The following is an 18,532-nucleotide window of genomic DNA, read 5'->3' on the forward strand; positions in this document are numbered from 1 at the left end:
TGCAGTTGTCAACAACCGCATAACCGCACAACCACGATCTCAATTTCGCATACGTCCCACTGTACGAGTAACCTCCTTTGCTGTACTTTAAAATTGTCGGTTTACGTGTCACGTATTAATTTAATAGAAATTCACTCGAGTCATCAGCCAATACAACAAAAAAGTTAAACAGCACTCAGACCCGACTACTACCCGCGAGCTGCCGATAGATAGCGATAGATATAGTAAAATTGTTTTTCTGTCGCTCGGTGTATTTTAATAATTTTCTATTTCTAATGCAATATTTATGAACTCAGAATTTTTCCTCTTTCCACTCGATACAATAGCAAAAAAAATTTTTGGAGACCCCCACTTTTTTGGATGGAACATACGTGAGGTCGATCTTTTTAGTATAAAATGTAGCCTATGCCACCCGGACCATAATAACGAACTCACTGACACCTCATACATCTAAACCGGCTCAATAGTTAAGGCACTACGGTGGAACACACATAAATACAAAACTACATAATATAATATACATAGACTGCTAAAATCATAACCCTTTCTTTTGGCTTTGGCGGCGTGCAGGTCATAGAGGCACAAAAGCGCTGCTTACCCTGATTCAAATAGTTCGATGCTCATTTTTCATTATGACCGCCAGTAAAGAGGGAACTATTTAACTTGTGCCCACCCTGGCTATAAACGCCACTGTCCATCATAGTGCATCTATGCTATTGATGATTATACATGTCTTTTATATCGAGCAAATGATCGCAATCCGCATCGACACGAACTGATTGGCGTGAAATGGAAGCTTTGACACACACAACGACTGTTCGAGCGTGTAGCGTGCGTGTCTGATTTCCCTTTAATTATCCCGTCATACAAATCCGATTCCTCACCATTGATAAGAAGATTAGACTTTTGATTGAATCGAAATCTAGAACTCCGTGGATTAAAATTTTACTTCCACATTCCTAACTTAAAATATCCCATTGGAACATTGGAACAAAAACCCACATACATACACACGTACATTCATACATGAAACAAAAAGCATTATACTCCTTATTTTGAGCAATCGTGTAAAAATAGTTCGTCACTCTCCAGGCCAGATTTAAAAAATCACGTCAATCCGTTGCCCCGATTCAGGGTGATTGAAGAAAAAACACAATATTTAAACTCAACTTCGAACAAGGTTGATAGAGATGAATAAAAAATTAAAAGAAAGGAATAAAAAAAAATTATCGTCGACTAATTCTATTTTCAAATTAGATTAAATTTTATTAAAAAAAGTTATGTAACCGGCCAGTTTTACGAAAAAAATACATTAATTCTTCCTTTTATTTGTTTTCCGCTAAGTAATTCTGCCGGCGTGTTTATAGAAGTATGGATACGTAAATAGATCTTTGGATATATTTTATCTTTGCAATTTAGATAAGATAATGTTCACTTTAGCTCACCTGAAAAACCATTTGGGAATAGGATAGTAGATCCAAAATATTAATAGATAGATAGTATCTATTAATATTTTGTAATAATATAATTCTATCCCTCACCGATGTCGTTATTAGATTAGGTTTGGACCGGTAATAAAATAACATAAAATCCTATTATGTTTCTCGCCTTTACGGCCTTTCTATTTGAAGCTAGAGAAATGAAGAAGTTATTCCACGAATAGGTATAGAAACCCCGTGGGAGCCTGCTGCCATATTTATTTTCTAAAGGCCTCTTTTAATGTGATTTGATAACTTGAAAAGAACAATATTCATAATAATCGTGAATATAATCTTTGTACTACAAGATGTACCTAACTTAATAACTCAAAATTTAAAAACCCCGATACAAAAACTTCTATAAGAAAACTAGAAATGATCTGATAACTTTCAAACGGATGTACCGATTTTCTTCGATCATAGAAATTGAAATCGGTTCATTCGTTTAGGAGCTACAATGCCACAGACAGAAACACAGATACACACGTCAAACTTATAGTACCCCTCTTTTTGGGTCGGGGGTTAATAAATGAAAGTAAACGATGAATTATGAAACCAAAATGAAGATTATATTTATTATTAAATACTTCTACTCTTAAGCGAAAAGCCTTTCATTCGAAGCAAAAGTGTTTACAAAGTAAATAATAAGCACTGAAAAGTGTGAAACGCAAGCTCTACCTAATCATACTTACTTTTCGTTATAACTGTTTATTTACTTTACCTTTTAAGTTTAAGAAATTTTCTCTCCGTCATATTTGCTTCTTCTGCGATCTGTGTTTCCTACCAATTACAATCCGGGTATCTTTAAAACAAGAATGAATAGCCACCTTCTAGATAAACGCGATCTTAGACAACATCATCACTTTCCATCAGGCGTGATTGTGGTCAAGCGCTTGCCTACATTGAATTAAAAAAAAAAAAAAATGCTCTATATCGTAGTTCTCTAATTTGAATATTGATCAATCATACTACAAGAATATTTAGTAGACACGTTCAAGACACTAACATTTGTGTCTATGGTTAGCCAGATTTTCGTAAATCTAGACATAGAGTTACATGAGTTAAAAGATTTGCATGTAAATCTTTGAGCCCGTGTAATTTTTTACCCGACTACGGCAAAGCCAAAAGGAAGGGTTATGATTTTAGCAGTCTATGAATGTATGTAGATATGTGTATGTTTGTATCCAGATTGTGCGTGTTCCACCGTAGCGCCTAAACTACGGGCCCGATTTTGATGAATGAGGTGTCAATTGATTCGTTGTAAAGGTCCGGATGACATAGGCTATATTTTATATGTTACATAAAAAAAGTGGGGGTCTGCAAAATTTATTTTGCTATTGTATCGAGTGGGATGTCAAATGAAAGAGGACAAAATTCTGAGTTTATGAATATGAAATGTACTACAACATTAAAATATACCAAGTGACAGAAAACTATTTTTTATAATACCTACTTCAACGTTTATTAAGACGATCGTAGATTTGGTTTTCAACTTTATCTTGTAAGCTAAAATATTTTAACGAAAATCTGGCAAACCAGTCACAGATATTAGTTTGTAAAACGTGTCTGGAAAGTTTCATTAAGTTTGATTGGTTATTATTGAAATGAGAGCCAAACTAAAGTTTGGAGTGCACTACGAATACATAACATAAAGTCGACGACCTTGCAACCGCTCAAGTAATTATACTTCCTGATTATGATTCCATGCGCGCCCATGGCGTACGGACAAAAGATTAACGTTCCTTTTACAACGAAATTGTTTAATCAAAGCCACGTCGGAGACAATGGGGGAAGGACGGATGGCCGCCGAAACAAGGCTCGAAGCCCGGCTTTTGAAAAATAAAAGGATTTTTTGATTCGACTCTGCTATTTTACGAAATCATTATTAGAATTACATATTGTATTTAATTAGCATAATATCTTATCTATCACATAGTTTAATCACATTCACGAAACTTCAATAATACATTATTATTGTTATACTTTTATTAACACGCGTATTTTTAACAATCACAACCTTTGATGTCAATAATTTAATAGACCGCCCGTGTGTATGAAGAAAATTTCATCAGTTTGAAATTTCAATATGAAAAATCAAAATAACTTTTGTTTAATGGAATGAATCCAGCATTCAAATTTCGTATCATTGGGTGTTCAAACGAATTTTATTTTTGGGAGCAATGTTTATTCTGGGAGTGTTAAGTTTGCCAACTCTGACTACCATGACTGAAGGGTTTGGAAGAGCAAAGTTTTGAAATCTGTGACAGGAAAGCGTCCGAGTGCATAGCCAAAATTTTCTGATATATTGACTCTGAATTTTTTGTTAGAAAACGGGTGTGTTTTTGGGGTTCCGACAACAAAGTGATCCAATAAGGGTTCAGTTTTTCCTTTTGTGGTACGGAACCCTAAAAAAAGATTCTATCTTATGGGATGGAATCAGGGAGGGACTGGTCAGGCTAGGTCAGGCTAGGCTCGGGAATTTCATTACCGAATGAACTCCGCTTCACAAGACGTGAACCGTGCGTAATTAGTTTTGCAAGGTACGTGGTGTTTTATTTCAGCCTCGTATATTTTCGTGTTCAGTCGTTGGAGTTGACTGTTCAATGCGAAAATCGCTTTTAATTAAGCCTAATTTATTGGAAATCGTTCGAAAAATAAAGAGTTATTTACGTAGTTTAGTAAAGTAAACAATTTCGAAAAAACTCCAATTGAAGTTGCTTGAATTAAGAGTACGGAGTCATTTTTATGCTAGCTAAAAATCGTTTACTTAGGTTTATTACTATTTCTTCTTTTCGGAATTATTTTTTTATATATTTTATTTAAACAACTCATAAATAACTATTCATAAAACAAAGGGCGACTTTATTACTAAAGGTATGTTCGTTTTGAGCAATTAAATATCACTTACTTTAACAGTGAATTAAAACATCGTGGGGAAGGAATCCTGCACGCCTAAAAGTTTTTCATAATGTTATCATAGTTAGAACTTGTAAAGAGAATTCGTGCAGTTAGGCGTGGACTCTACTGTCTGATGTCGGTCGCGTGCGTCAGTCGCGCTTACTATCATTGATATACCTACTGTAACACATTCAGGCTCAGCGCTGTCAGCGCTGTCAGCGCCGCCGCAACACGCACCCGCTAAGTATAGTGCGCGACAGGTTAAGATGGCAACCGGGGTAGGGACGCCCCGCACAACCGCACAACCCCCACACTAACCCGCTCCGGGTGACGTGCGGATGTGCGGGGCGGACCCGTCTCATATCCCGATTGCCATCTCAACCTGTCGCGTATTAGTGGTGCTTGAAATAACACACTGACGTTCGTATGTGACATCAGCGTGGGAATTGAGAGGACTTTCAAATTAGAAGCTGTAGTTGGTGTGGTATGAGCAGAGTACCTTTAAAATAGAGTTGTTAGTAACATAGTGTCTCTATTTCAGGTGCGGCTAGTAACGGCGCTGTCGGTGGTGACACAGTGTAGTGCATGTGCGCGGGTGTCGGTGTGGCATGCGCAGCGCGCTAGCGAGCGATGCAGCGCGCGGCGCAGTTTATGCTGCTCTGCGTGGCGCACATCTCGCCAAGTAAGTGTTCTTACCACTAGTTGTATGCTCATGCTCTTACCGATTGCGCCAGTTAAGCGCTGTTGGTGGTGACACACTGTAGTGCATATGCACGGGTGTCAGTGTGGCATACGCAGCGTGCGGCGCAGTTCGTGCTGCTCTGTGTAGCGCACATCTCGCTAAGTAAAATCCCTTATATTACCATTACTTGTACACGCTCGTCCTCCTACCGACTGCGCCAGTTAGGTGCTATCGGCTAAACAGTCTATTGCGCGCGCAAAACTATAGGATTAGGATAGATATAGATTTTATCACTGACGCATTCTTTGTTTTAACGTAGAGATGAAATATTAACTTAAATGAGTAGTTTAAAAAGTCAAAAACATCTGCAAATGTCATATTATGCTACTTAAATAAAATGTAAAAAAAGGGGAGTATACTTGAAAATTTGGTAGGCAAGTACCATTTCGTTTCCCCATATTATCGGAAGTAAACCGATCTTGAACAAATTGAGGATCGGTTACACAAAAATTGGTGTGTACCTACTTGCAAACTTTTCACCGCCAAAAAGGACCGTCCTTATTGAAATCGAAAAGCGTTCTCGGAACACGACAAGAGGTTCGCTCGTATGAATAACTAAACTCGGGGAAATTTCGCGTAATCATAAAAACTTGGGGTTCGTACTGCGTGCTAAACTGTGTTTAACGATCGCCTATTATGTTGGAAAGTTTGCGAGGAAGACCTCACATCACGTCAGGCAAGTTTTCTTCAAGGTCACTTTAGGTTTACCCGCCAAACAATTGCTAGCAAATGTTTGCTAAATAATATCCGGTCAAGTGCGAGTCGAGCCTCGCTCTTTTAGGGCTCCGTACATAACAATGAACATCATTTTGGGCGTATGAAATATTTCTGTTTTCCGAGCTAGAACATCGCAGTAAACCGTGAACGAAAAACCCAAAAAAATGTTCGTTTTTTTTAGTCGAAGTGGCCGTCACACAAATACGATCACTCATTCGATTCGTATTTTTGACGGATCCGTCAAACCATGGATCTGCAGACGAAATTGAAGAAAAAGCTATTATCACATACACACATATATTGCAAAAATATTGCCTTTCTTCTGGCGCAGTTGGATAAAAAAGCCCTTAATGTTTTCATAGAAAACTTAAAGGTACCGGCCCAGAATTCAATGCTGCGACCACAAAACCACAATAGCTCGAGGCTACAACATCCGTTGAGTAAATAAAATTATATTTGTAAACAAAATAGTTCGCGGACTCACTTTGCGGTGTTTTCGGTTCCATACTCAAGATTAAAATGCGTTTATCTCGGGAGATCAAAGCGGCTTTCGGAAACTGCGGTCCCTTTCATCCCGGACAAGTCTCGGGCCCGAGTCCCGCTCAATCCCATCTTAACCCGGCTTCTAGTTAGAACAATAACGTCACGGCTACTTTTGCTAGTGTACTACTACTTTACTAACTCATGCCCGCGAATTCGTCCGTGAAATAGAATTTTAAAAAACCCTTTCTTGGCGGATGTCTATGACATCATAATAGCTATATGCTCTTACATACCATAGCATCATCACTTACCACCAGGTCAGATTGCAATCAAGAACTAACTAGTACCTATCTGAATAAAAAAAAACCTTCAGGCTTTAGGTATGGTCGCGCTTGCGCCTTTGTAATAATACTAGATGAAGTCCGCACTTCGCCGCATGGACCACACAAATTTATTAGCGAATGTCTACATCATAATAGCTATCTGCACGTCAAATTAAGCCCGATCCGTCCAGTAGTTTGAGCTGTGCGTTGATAGGTCAGTCAATCAGCTGTTTCTTCTAAATATAATATGGATGGAGCAAGTAGCTTGTACAACTGCTCTACAAATGGGTGATGCAAGTTCAATACAAGTTCCCATACTAAGCGAGCGTTTAGACGTTTGATAAAGTCGCTGATTTGACTAGTAGTCATCATCCCTATTTGAGAACATTCTAATGATATCGAAATCGAAATGCCGGATCAAATCGGTGTGATTGTTCTCCTTTGCTTCCCTTCTTCAAGCAAATTACATATTGTTTTTCCCCGATTGCAGGTGCTTGGTCAATAAAATCGAAAATTGACGTTCGGCAAACGAAAATTGGTATCTTATAACCTTTTACGGCAGAAAGGTGCTTTCCGAGTGAAATTGAAAACCGTTTCCCGGAGCGGAAGCTGCGAGTACGTGGCCCGTGCGAGAAACAATATGGCCGTTGTTATACATACGATAAATTAATTTTTCATCACAGATAAGTAAACGGCCGCGGCGTTCACTACGTTAAATGGTTTTTTTTTTTTGCAGCTGTAACATCGATATCATAGATAGTAGAGGATATGCCGCATTCTACTTAGTTATAGTTATGTTTATTAATTTCTTTTGTTTTTCATTTTATTAAATTTAAAGTTCTATTTTCGTTTGCAGATTCGAAATTTCAACCTGGACCATATTCCATAGTGTGAACTTCAGTCAGTCAGCTAGTCACCTTTTCTTTTTATATAGGTATTTAGATCAGGAGACGTCCACGAATTCAGGTCAGGCGTAGGGGCCGGGTTCCTCGTAAACCAACTTTGTTATTACCAATACTCTAACTTTTCTAATTTATAACCGAGCAATCGCGACGCGGAGCTGATCTTTATTGTTTAAACAATGGAAACTTTCATCTGCCACAACCTTCGACGAGCTCCCAGGCGCAGTGGTTAGCACTGTGGTTTTATTAGTGGGAGGTCACGCATGTGATTCCCGGTAGGGGTTTAGAATTTTATAATTTCTAAATTTCTGTTCTGGTCTGGTGGGAGGCTTTGCTCGTGACTAGTTACCACCCTATCGGTAATGTCGTGCCGCCAAGCGATTTAGCGATTCGGTACGATGCCGTATAGAAACCATTGGGGTATGGGCTTCATAAAAACTGCCATACCCCATCCAGGTTACCCCGTTTCCATCTTAGACTGCATCATCACTTACCAGGAGAGATTGTAGTGAAGGGCTAACTAGTACCTACCTATCTGATTTAAAAAAAAAAACCTTCAGGCTTTAGCTATGGCCGCGCCTGCCCCTTTATAATAATATTAGATGATGTCCGCGACTTCACCACATGGACCACACAAAATTAGCGAATGTCTACATCATAATAGCTAACAGTCAGTCAGTCAGTCGTCTTTGAGAACTTTCAGGCATGCAGGTTTCCTCGCGATGTTTTCCTTTACCGTTAAAGTATGTTTTGAATGCCTAAAATGCACATAACTCCGAAAAGTTAGAGACACATGCCCGGAATCAAATCTCGGACCTCCTGAATACAAGGCCAAAGTCTTATAATTACAGTACGCGACAGGTTAAGATGGCAATCGGGGACTGATTTAAAATTTATTAGAATAAAAAGTCTTTTATAGGTTCTTGTTTGCTCAATAATTTTCGATGTATGTTTATAACTTAAATGTTCAGAAAATGGACGAAAACTTAGTGCTTATTCGAGTAGGTAATAGTGCCAACTCAGCTACTTCTCCAAAATCGCGATTCTTGAATGAATATTCATAATATTATTATTACCGTAAAACAAGAAGTTCTGCGTTTCCTTGTTCGCATAGCGACTGACTCCGGGCTCTGGAAGTTACAAGAATTCAGGAAAACAAGCTCCTTTGTTTACACGGAGCTAGTTACAAATAAAGAAAACTACAGTTTCACAAAGCAAAGTTGAAGCAAACATCCTTTCATTCCTCTCAAAACAACGGCATCAAGACTTGAAACATTTCATTTTTGATTGAGGATATTTAAATTTTGAATATGTGACAGGTAGGACAAGTCATAAACCAAAATAAAGGTGCCATTTGGGTCCTTTACTCTTTACTGTCAATTATTAAAAACTACTGTAGGTGCAGGGTAAGCAAACCGATACAATGTCCTTGCAAATAAACGTGTTTATAAATTACATTTCTGAAATCAGTCGTGTACTACTATGTGACGCTTCTTCTTGTTTCATATATTTGCCGGCTTATTTTTATTTTTATTTTTTTATTTTTTTAAAAAAGAATATTAGCTATGTTAAATGACTAATATTCCCCTTTCCTCTCCAACTAAGCGTCAGGCTTGTGCTAGGAGTAGGTACGACAATAGTGCAACGGGCGGGGTTTGAACCGTCGACCTTTCAGTTTTCAGTCTACTCCTTTACCGGTTGAGCTCTTGAGGCTCTATTTAATGTTTATATATTATTACTTTGTTTCAATAATATCTTAAACTTCTTCAGGCGTGCCAGTAAAGTTACTAATAACTTGTACCATACAATGAATAATATAAAATCATTCGAGGTACAAGTTTAAATTAAATTCAACTGCCAAGCTAATCTAATAATATGATTGTGTCCCTATCGCCTATTCCTATCGCGCAGACGCAGACCGGGGCGCGTTTGGAACCCTCGTAGCTTTAGTTTTAAGTTTACATAATTAATTATCGCCATTACATGATTATCTCACAAATCCAACATATGGCCATCAAAAAGTGTACAACGTTACGTTTGAATAAATTATTTGACTTTAACTATTAGCCGCTCTAGTATTTGGGAACGTCTCTTTGATATCTCTTGGGTTGGACCTTTTCATCTTCGAGTCAGCATTTTACGAGGACAGGACGCGAATAAAACTATCCTTTCTTGTAAGAAAGCCACTCTTGTAATAATTTATGTACCGCTGTATTTACTGCCACCCTCACCGACTAGTGTCGGGCGCGGGCCCAAATAGCGGTAAAAATACTCCGAGTCCACATCAGAAGAAAAAGAACGGACATTTTTTAACAGTAACTCGTTTTTAGGGTCGTTACCTCAAAAAGAAAATATAACCCTTTCGGAATCACTTCGTTGTTTCTGGTGAGAGGCTCCGGCCGTGGCTAGTTACCACCCTAGCAGCAAAGCCGTGCCGTCAAGCGATTTAGCGTTCCGGTACGATGCAGTGTAGAAACTAAATGCTATACCCCTTCAAGTTTAGCCCGCTTCCATCTCAGACTGCATCATCACTTACTACCAGGTGAAATCAAGGGCCTTAACTTGTATCTGAATAAAAAAATTAAAAAAGTTGCCTGTCAAGACTCTTTTTTTCAGGAACTCATGTATTTAGTTGAAATTAATATAAATAGCTTAGGTCTAAGCTGTGGTCTAGGTGTTAAGACATCTGTCTCCTAATTGAAGGTCGGGGGTTCGTTTCCGTTGACCTAAAAAATGTCACAGCACAAAGGAAAAATCCGAAAATCTTTACTTTTCTAATTATATCACTTAAATATATATATTTTCAAACGTAAGTTTGCAGTTGGAGATAATTTAAACAATAAAACAATTACACGCATCTTCAAAGTTACGGAACCCTCAGTGCATGAGTCCGACTTGCATTTGGCTGGTCAAAATTTTGAGGACTAATTTTAGTAACTTGAATAACCATAATGACTTATGATAATTAATTCGATAAATGAATTATAAATTAATTTCGATAATGGTTATGAGATTATATTATACTTACCCAATAATTCGGCCTAATTATAAAATTGATCGAGTTCCATATTATTTTAAACCACAATAATATTATTATCCATACTAATATTATAAATGCGAAAGTGTGTCTGCCTGTCTGTCTGTCTGCTACGGCCCAACCGCTGAACCGATTTTTATGAAATTTGGTACAGACTTGGAATACATTCCGGGGAAGGACATAGGCTACTTTTTATTCCGGAAAATCAAAGAGTTCCCATGGGATCTAAAAAAATCGAAATCCACGCGGGCGAAGCCGCGGGCATCCCCTAGTAGTAGAATACAATAAATTGATGCAGTTTGTATCTTTTCGTGATTTATTAAAAATTAAGTGTTCCAAGCGTAAAATTAACATTTGAGCCGCTATAATATGTATTTGTACAAATTTATTTTACCTTCAGTTGTTGGGATCTGCTCTACGATATTCGTTATGTCTGCACCACTCTCTATAAACGTTTTTATCTATTTCGGGCGTTTGTTTGTGCGTTTTACGACAACACTGACAGCGTCATTCCGGCGAATGATAAATTAGCTCTTCCTTGCTGTGGGGCCTCTTATGTTGTACTAAAGGTTACCTCAACTATTCCAAACCTTAATCTATTGTTAACTAGCTGGTGCCCGCGACTTCGTTCACGTGGATATAGGTTTTTTTAAAATCCAGTGGGAACTCATTGGTTTTTCGGGATAAAAAGTAGCCTATGTGTTAATCCAGGGTATAATCTGTCATCATTTCAAATAGCCTAATCCGTTCGTAATTTTTGCGTGAAAGAGTAACAAACATACCGCCTTTGTAATATTACAAGTTGAAAAGAGCAACCGTCGAGTTTCTTGCTGGTTCTTTTCGGTAGGAACGGCATTCCGAACCAGTGGTAAATTATTTTGACGATTCAAATGCACTTGTAAAAGTGTACTTGAATAAAAATCTATTTTATTCTATTATATTAGGGTGATAGTGTGACACTGGCTTTCCACGGCTGCAATGGTATACGGTATCTTAGGAATTCTAAGATTTTTAAATTCTTTAAAAAGCGATTTTTTTATTTTTACTTGGGAATACATAAAATTATGTTCTATCTGGACGCTTTTTTAACAGACGTTAAGAAGCTCTCGAGTAAATGAGACCTAACAGTAGGTAAGCCAAATGACAGCAAAGCTCGCGTCACCTTTAGCACTCGATTTGCAGCAACAATACACGTTGTTCTATAAAAAGCCTCACACAGTTGCCCCGCGGCGACATGTCAAACGGCGACCTTGCCCCACATGCTCTATTGTTAAGGTCGCCCTCTCACACCCAGATACAGATTTCGAGAGCAAAAACTTGGATATGGAAGAATCTGTTCTTTTAGGGTGGTCGCAGACCAGAGACTATTGATCGGCTGGTAGTTTATTTGGACCTGGCTGCGACCACATAATACAGAGTGTAACGAGAACGTTATCAAAAACGAAGACAGACAGGTGTTAGTACTGATGATTATTGATAACTGATAAGGTAGGTGCCACAAAAAAAACACGAAAAATAAAATTAAAAATTCTGTATTTTTAAAAGTTCTCAATATATTGCAAATACAACATCTGACTGATGCTAGAGGTGAATGAACGTTTCGTAAATAGGTCACTCGAAGTCCATGCCGCATTCGTAGGAGGGACATTGACCCGAGTTCTGCACGCTATACAATGTAGGTTTGAAAAATACTAAATCACTAAAACTACAACATAAGGCTATTGATTATCATGAGGTCCTAGGTTCAATTTCCGGGTCGGACCAAAAAAATATTGGGTTCTTCTGTTAGTAGTGTTATACCCTCGTCCCTCGAAAAGATCATGCCCTGATTTCTCTCTGTTCGTGTCGGATTGCCATCCCATCGGATTAAGAGATAAGAAAATGGAAAGTGCACCCGTGTTAGCACACACGTGCACTATAGTATCATCTTTTCATTTTCATCAATTTAATTTATTCCGATACAAGTTGGCCCTTGACTGCGTAAGTGACAATGCAATCTTAATTGGAAGCGGGCTAACACAGAAAGAGTACGGTAGTTTCGTCATCGGTGCCTACGCGGCATTGTACCAAAACGCTAACTTTTTTTTCTCTCAAGCAAATTCATAATGCATGGTTACTCGTTTATTCGATTTAACGAGTTCCCAACTGACTTAATTTTCTAACTCCAAGTACTGACCCGCGCCGACCAAGTTTATATTTCGACAAAGCCAAGAACATAATAAAAGTTGGTTTTCATAAACGCCTTTATACCTTCACTTTGCGACTAAACTTTAGTCACTAAACTTTACTAATGAAACTGAGCACTAAGCGAACTCAAACCATTAATATTACACCTGTCTGACATACAGGTTGGCCATAATTACTGTGTGTACATTTATTGTTGTTTAGATTTGTTAAGTTAATAGTACTGCATTGCTGCTGCAGATTAACATAGACAAAAGACACAACATGAAATGATCATAGTATAGCGCGTCTGTAAAGATCATAGTAAAACATACTAGATGATGCCCGCGACTTCGTCCGCGTGGATGTAGGTTTTTAAAAATCCTGTGGGAACTGGGGACTCTTTGTTTTTCCGAGATAAAAAGTAGCCTATGCCCGTCCCTGGAATGTAAGCTAACTCTGTACCAAATCTCATCAAAATCGGTTAAAGTTTTGGACCGTGAAAAACAAGCAGACAGACAGACACTCTTTCGCATTTATACTATTAGTATGGAATATGGATTATAGAAGTCTGTTAGAAGTTGAGGGAATAGCTCGATAGCGTAGCCCTGCGATTTGCTATATATCAATGTTTGCAGGTTAAATAGGTAGGTACTGTTGAGTAAGGAAAGATAACAGACAGACAGACGAACAGATGGACTGCACGAAACTACAAAGGTTCCTAGTTTTATTACAGAAGCCTAAAAAACCAAACCATTTTTTTCAATAAGTACATAGAAATCGAAAAAAAAAAAACTTTCACACAGCCATTTGTAAATATATCCGCTTACACTTTTTCCACCTCTACCGGTTTTTATTCCCATTTATTTTATTTCCGGTGAGGTTCAAGCGTGGGGAGGGGGCTAGGAAGGCGTTAATTAACGCGTTTTCACTCGTTCTCTGTTGTTCCGGTAACGAGTCCCGAGTCCGGAGGAAGCTCCACTTTTTATATGGCCTTAACCCTATTATCTGTTTCTTTTACCCTTCCCTTGAGTGAAACGGAAATATTCTTGGTTTATGTTCTTTAGTACTAAGGTTGGTCATTATTTACGTACTTTTAGGGATTTTTTTTAAACATTGTCCTTTGAATTACTAAATAAGCTATTACAATAAACCTAATAACCACAAAATCTACGAAATCTACATTCAAAACTAGTCGGGCTTACATCAAAAACAAATTCATTTATTCAAAGTACTATTGTACACCTTTTGATGGTCAGAATTGTTAGATTTGTAAGAAGATATAGTGGTGATAATTAATTACGTAAACTTTAAAGTAAAGCTACGAGGGTTCCAAACGCGCCCAAGTCTGAGAAGAGCCCACAATAAACTCAGCCGGGTACAATACTATCATCGACTGAATCGGTGAGTATTGCCGGTTTCTATACTTAAAATGGAAATCTCCCACGATAGTTTAAACATTAAAATAATAATTTTACAAATATATAAAATCTCAAATAAAATAGGGGATGGAATAGAACAGGGGCGGAGTGGTCGTTAATTAAGGTGTTTTCAGTCGTCTGTCGTTGCTGCGGATAACGAGTCTGCCGCGATCCACTTTTCACGTGGCCTTCACCCGATTATATCTGTTTCTTTACTCCTAAAGCCCGTACATAAAACATTTTCAACAACAAAATGGGAATACAATTTTAGTTTTATTCTCTACCAAACCTAGTTTTTTATAGTTTCAGTAGACGGATGATTCTGTTCTGTTGAGAGGATAATCTGCAGCTCATTATCAATAACATCCGACATTTATTATTAGGATAAAAAGTAGCCTATGACGTTTTTTAGATCAGTCATAATAACAATGTTTTTTGATTTTTGAGTAGTACACAAAATTCTTTAAAAAATGAAATCGGCGTATTTTATGCGCTTATGTGTTGCGGGATTTTTTGAAAGTTTGAAATTTCTTTACGTTAGCCCTAATTCGCACGAGCGTTAAAAAAGCGTTGCGTTAAAACCCGGCGTTGCACTGAAAATACAAAATGCTCGATAAAAAAGCGTTGACGTGTGAACAGATACTTGGGAATGCATTTGTTCTACTTGAACGCTTTTTTAACGGACGTTAAAAAAGCTCTCGTGCGAATGAGGCCTTAATCCAAAGAGGAAATGATTTTAATAACAATGTTTAGTATAGGTAAAGTAATTCTCGCCGGTCGAGCCTCGTGTCAACAACTTAAAAAACTTTGTAAAGAAAAACTTTGGCAAGTATGAGGTTTCCTTACATTTGTTGTTACCCTGCTTCTTGTGAAAGAATATAAGTAGGTAGTTACATCCCCTTGCTAGGGGGAGACGGAGGGTGTTAGACTTATTCGCTTAGTGTTAATTAGGGAATTTTTAAGCTGTTGTTTTTACTTTTTACCACGAAATATTACCAACATTATGTAGAAGGGACTTTTAAAAGAAATAATGTAAGTATGAATATTACGCGACAGTTCGAGATGGCAATCGGGGTGAAGACGCCCCGCAGATCTGTACAGTCGCAGGTGTGCGGGGCGTCCCCCGATTCGATTGCCATCTCGACCTTGTCGCGTACTATAGGTATACTAATTACTTTATCATTGCTTTTCACTAAGCATGATTGTCGCTAAGAGAAATCCTGCCTTGCAATAAAAAAAACTGTAAGAAGTTATGTTTTTTAACAGAAATACATTACTGCCAACTTAACAAATCTAAACTATAGTAAAGGTTAACACAGTAATTATGGCCAACCTGTATGTCAGACAGGTGTAATATTAATGGTTCTGAGTTTGCTTAATGTTCAGGTTTATTGCAAAAGTTTAGTGGGAAGTGGAGCCATAAAGGCATTTGTGAATACCTTCTGTACACGGAATTCTTATTCGTAGCTTTTAGTTATTTGATGAATTCTCTCTCTGCGTCGTATTACTCAATGTTGAGGGTCATGACCTCTTTCTATTAACAACAACTTTTTAACCGACTTCAAAAAAAGGAGGAGGTTCTCAATTCGACTTTGTGTTTTTTTTCGTATGTTTGTTGTGCGATTTCTCCGCCAATTACCTACGAATCGATTTTGATGTCTCTTTTTTGATAGGTCATACTTTAGAGGTGGTTCCATATTTTGGTGAAGATCTGATAAAAATCTGCGGAGATGGAGAACGGAACTGCTCATGGTACTGCTCAATGGATAAGACTAAATTGCTCGCGATCAGTAAACTTAGCTTAGTAAACAGTAAGTTTTTATCCAGGCATAGTATACTAGCTAATGTCCGTGACTTTGTCCGCGTAGATTTAGGTTTATAAAATCCCGTGGAACTCTTTAATTTCCCGGGATGAAAAGTAGCCTATGTCATTCTTCAGGTCTTTTAAGTATACCCATCAAAAAATCACGTCAATCTGTTGCGAAACCAACATACAAACACATTTTCGCACTTATAATATGCGTAGTGATTGTGTGCATTGTATAGAATAGAAGTAAAATAATACATTCACCGCTAAACAAACGACCGCAGCGCGATTAATATGGCGTTAATGAATCGCATTCGTTAGCTTCGCGCTAATCCCGCACCACCAGCCGCCCGACATCTAGTTACTGCGCTCATTTCGGTTGTCCAAGTGATTAACATAATAGAATATTTGAATACCCGCTCATCTCGCTCGCAAATACGTAGCCCGTGTTTGAATTCCTTTTTAACTAATGTACGTACGTTTGGGATATGAAGCTGAAAGTATGGGCTGCGAACTTGGCTTAGTCATTAGTGAGATAGGCTTGCACTTGACGAAAATCATGCCTAATAAAAAGCAATGATGAGGCCTAGGGTCATGCAGTGGATGTCTATATGGACGACTACGTAGAATAGCTCGAGCTTTTTCTGTAGATGTCCTGGAAGATTGAAAAGTTAGATGCTAAGCTGATAGCAGGCAATGTGTTTCTAGCTTAACTGAACGTCAGCTAATGAATGCAATTCATTAGTGCTATTTGCGGCCACTACCGCTGCTACCAGCGTTTGTATAATGGGGCTGTGCTGTGAGCAGCTTACATTTGTCTTGTCTGGGACCAGCTTAGGTAGCTTAGCGTAAGACTAGCTTGTAACATGAGAATGTCTTATATGGGCTGGTATTATGTTTCTACTTTCTAGCCCCTGGGCGAAATTCCTTAATAATTTCTTTGAAACATCATAGGTATAATCTTATTTTATCTTTCTTTAACAGGGCTCTCTCCGTCACTTGCTCCATACAATCGTAGTTCCAATTTCATTTGAATATTAAGCAACCAAAGTCCATGAAATTTTGCAGACATATTCTAGAAACAGATATCTGTGTCTGTGGTGTGGTGTATCGCTAGTATAATATTATTTTATATAGATATTGGTGAATAATACATGTCGTTGTCGTCTTAACTAATAAATGTCCACCGCTGGACGAAGAGTTCTTGCAAGGATCTCACAGGACAAGGTCTTGAGCACCTTGTATCTAAGACTTCGCCGCTATCCTAATATGCGGTCTTCCAACACTGTTTTCTAGTTTAGTGTCGCCATTCAAGCACTTTTTCAACTCTGCTGGCGATTAACGCTTATCGTTACTTGGGGCACATCTAGGCACTATACGTACCTACACTATAATACGGATACTCTGTTAAAACTCAAAACTATTGTATTTTTATCCAGTATATTTTATAGGTATAGAGTATTTTTGGAGGCAAAAACACCCAATCGGTTCACGATTGATCGCTACAATTTGTAGTTATCACCTGCGGCCATATTCTTTTACAGTTCAATTAATTCAGCAGAATACAATGTTAGTAAAAATATCATAAAATTGGATTTATTTATGCTACGTATACAGTTTCAAAATTGTTATTACTATTTTTAGGGTTCCATATTATATCCGAATGAAAAAACGACACAATTATAATCCTATAAGAAATTCCGAGAACCTATAACTCTTTCCACAGCACGCTGAATAACTTGAGCAATCGTGTGTAATGGAAAGTAATTTTGTGGTCTAGTGTAGAGTGAACTTCCTTAGAAAATGCCTATTCAATCTTAGCTTTAAGGTACTTTAGGTAACTAATGAGTAGTTAGGCAATGACGAGGGAACCGATGAACCAACATAGACAAAACTGCTGAAACTACAATTTCACAGTAGCAGTTGGTTTTGTAAGATACTCAAGCAATTTAGAAGTTACACGTTAGTAGCATTATGAATATGACATGAGTGTGTGTAGTGAGCTTCATAGTTCATTACAAATGAAGACAGCAGTTTCTGCTTAGCGCTATAAATCCGCGGTGTATCCCCCCTTCACCCCCTTCCCACCCCGCGGAAACTTCGTGCGGGGCTGCGTCTTTTGAGTTACTAGTTTCATATTTACTTGGGCCAAGTTACAAGTTACAAGCGGGTTAGTTGCTCGTTCACACAGGCTGTGTAAGCCATCAGGTGAACCACCTGCTTGTTTGCTCGCTGTTCTTTATTAAAAAAAAAACTCCGATGAGATGGCAATCTGACACAACCGTACCAGATCAGGAGAGATCAAGTGCAGGACCAACGGCTATAAGTACCTACGTGTTTTCCGAAGTACGTGGGTATAACACAGCTTTCCAACTCCAGGCATTTAGGTCGAACCTGGGACTTTAACTCATACCTCATGATCTGAAGTGAATAAACTAGCCACTGGAACAACAGACCGATCAAACCTGTCATATTTTCATATCTGTGCTGCTAACTATTGCGATTTCTAATTAGAGTCCAAACCTGAGTGCAGGTAAAGCTTGTAAAAATTGTTCGATATC

General features: G+C 38.1%; 1 protein-coding gene across 1 annotated transcript in view; it reads left to right on the forward strand.

Annotated features, from left to right (window-relative positions):
* The window catches only part of LOC123870545 (zwei Ig domain protein zig-8-like), a 406,654-nt gene that overhangs the window by 68,064 nt on the left and 320,058 nt on the right, over positions 1-18,532 (forward strand). The window contains exon 2 of the mRNA XM_045913905.1: positions 4,918-5,058. Coding sequence (XP_045769861.1) covers positions 5,007-5,058 — 52 coding nt within the window. The 5' untranslated portion in view covers positions 4,918-5,006. The remainder of the gene's footprint in view (positions 1-4,917; positions 5,059-18,532) is intronic.

The sequence above is a fragment of the Maniola jurtina genome, chromosome 2 (genome assembly GCF_905333055.1).
Source record: "Maniola jurtina chromosome 2, ilManJurt1.1, whole genome shotgun sequence".
In the NCBI taxonomy this organism is placed as follows: domain Eukaryota; kingdom Metazoa; phylum Arthropoda; class Insecta; order Lepidoptera; family Nymphalidae; genus Maniola; species Maniola jurtina.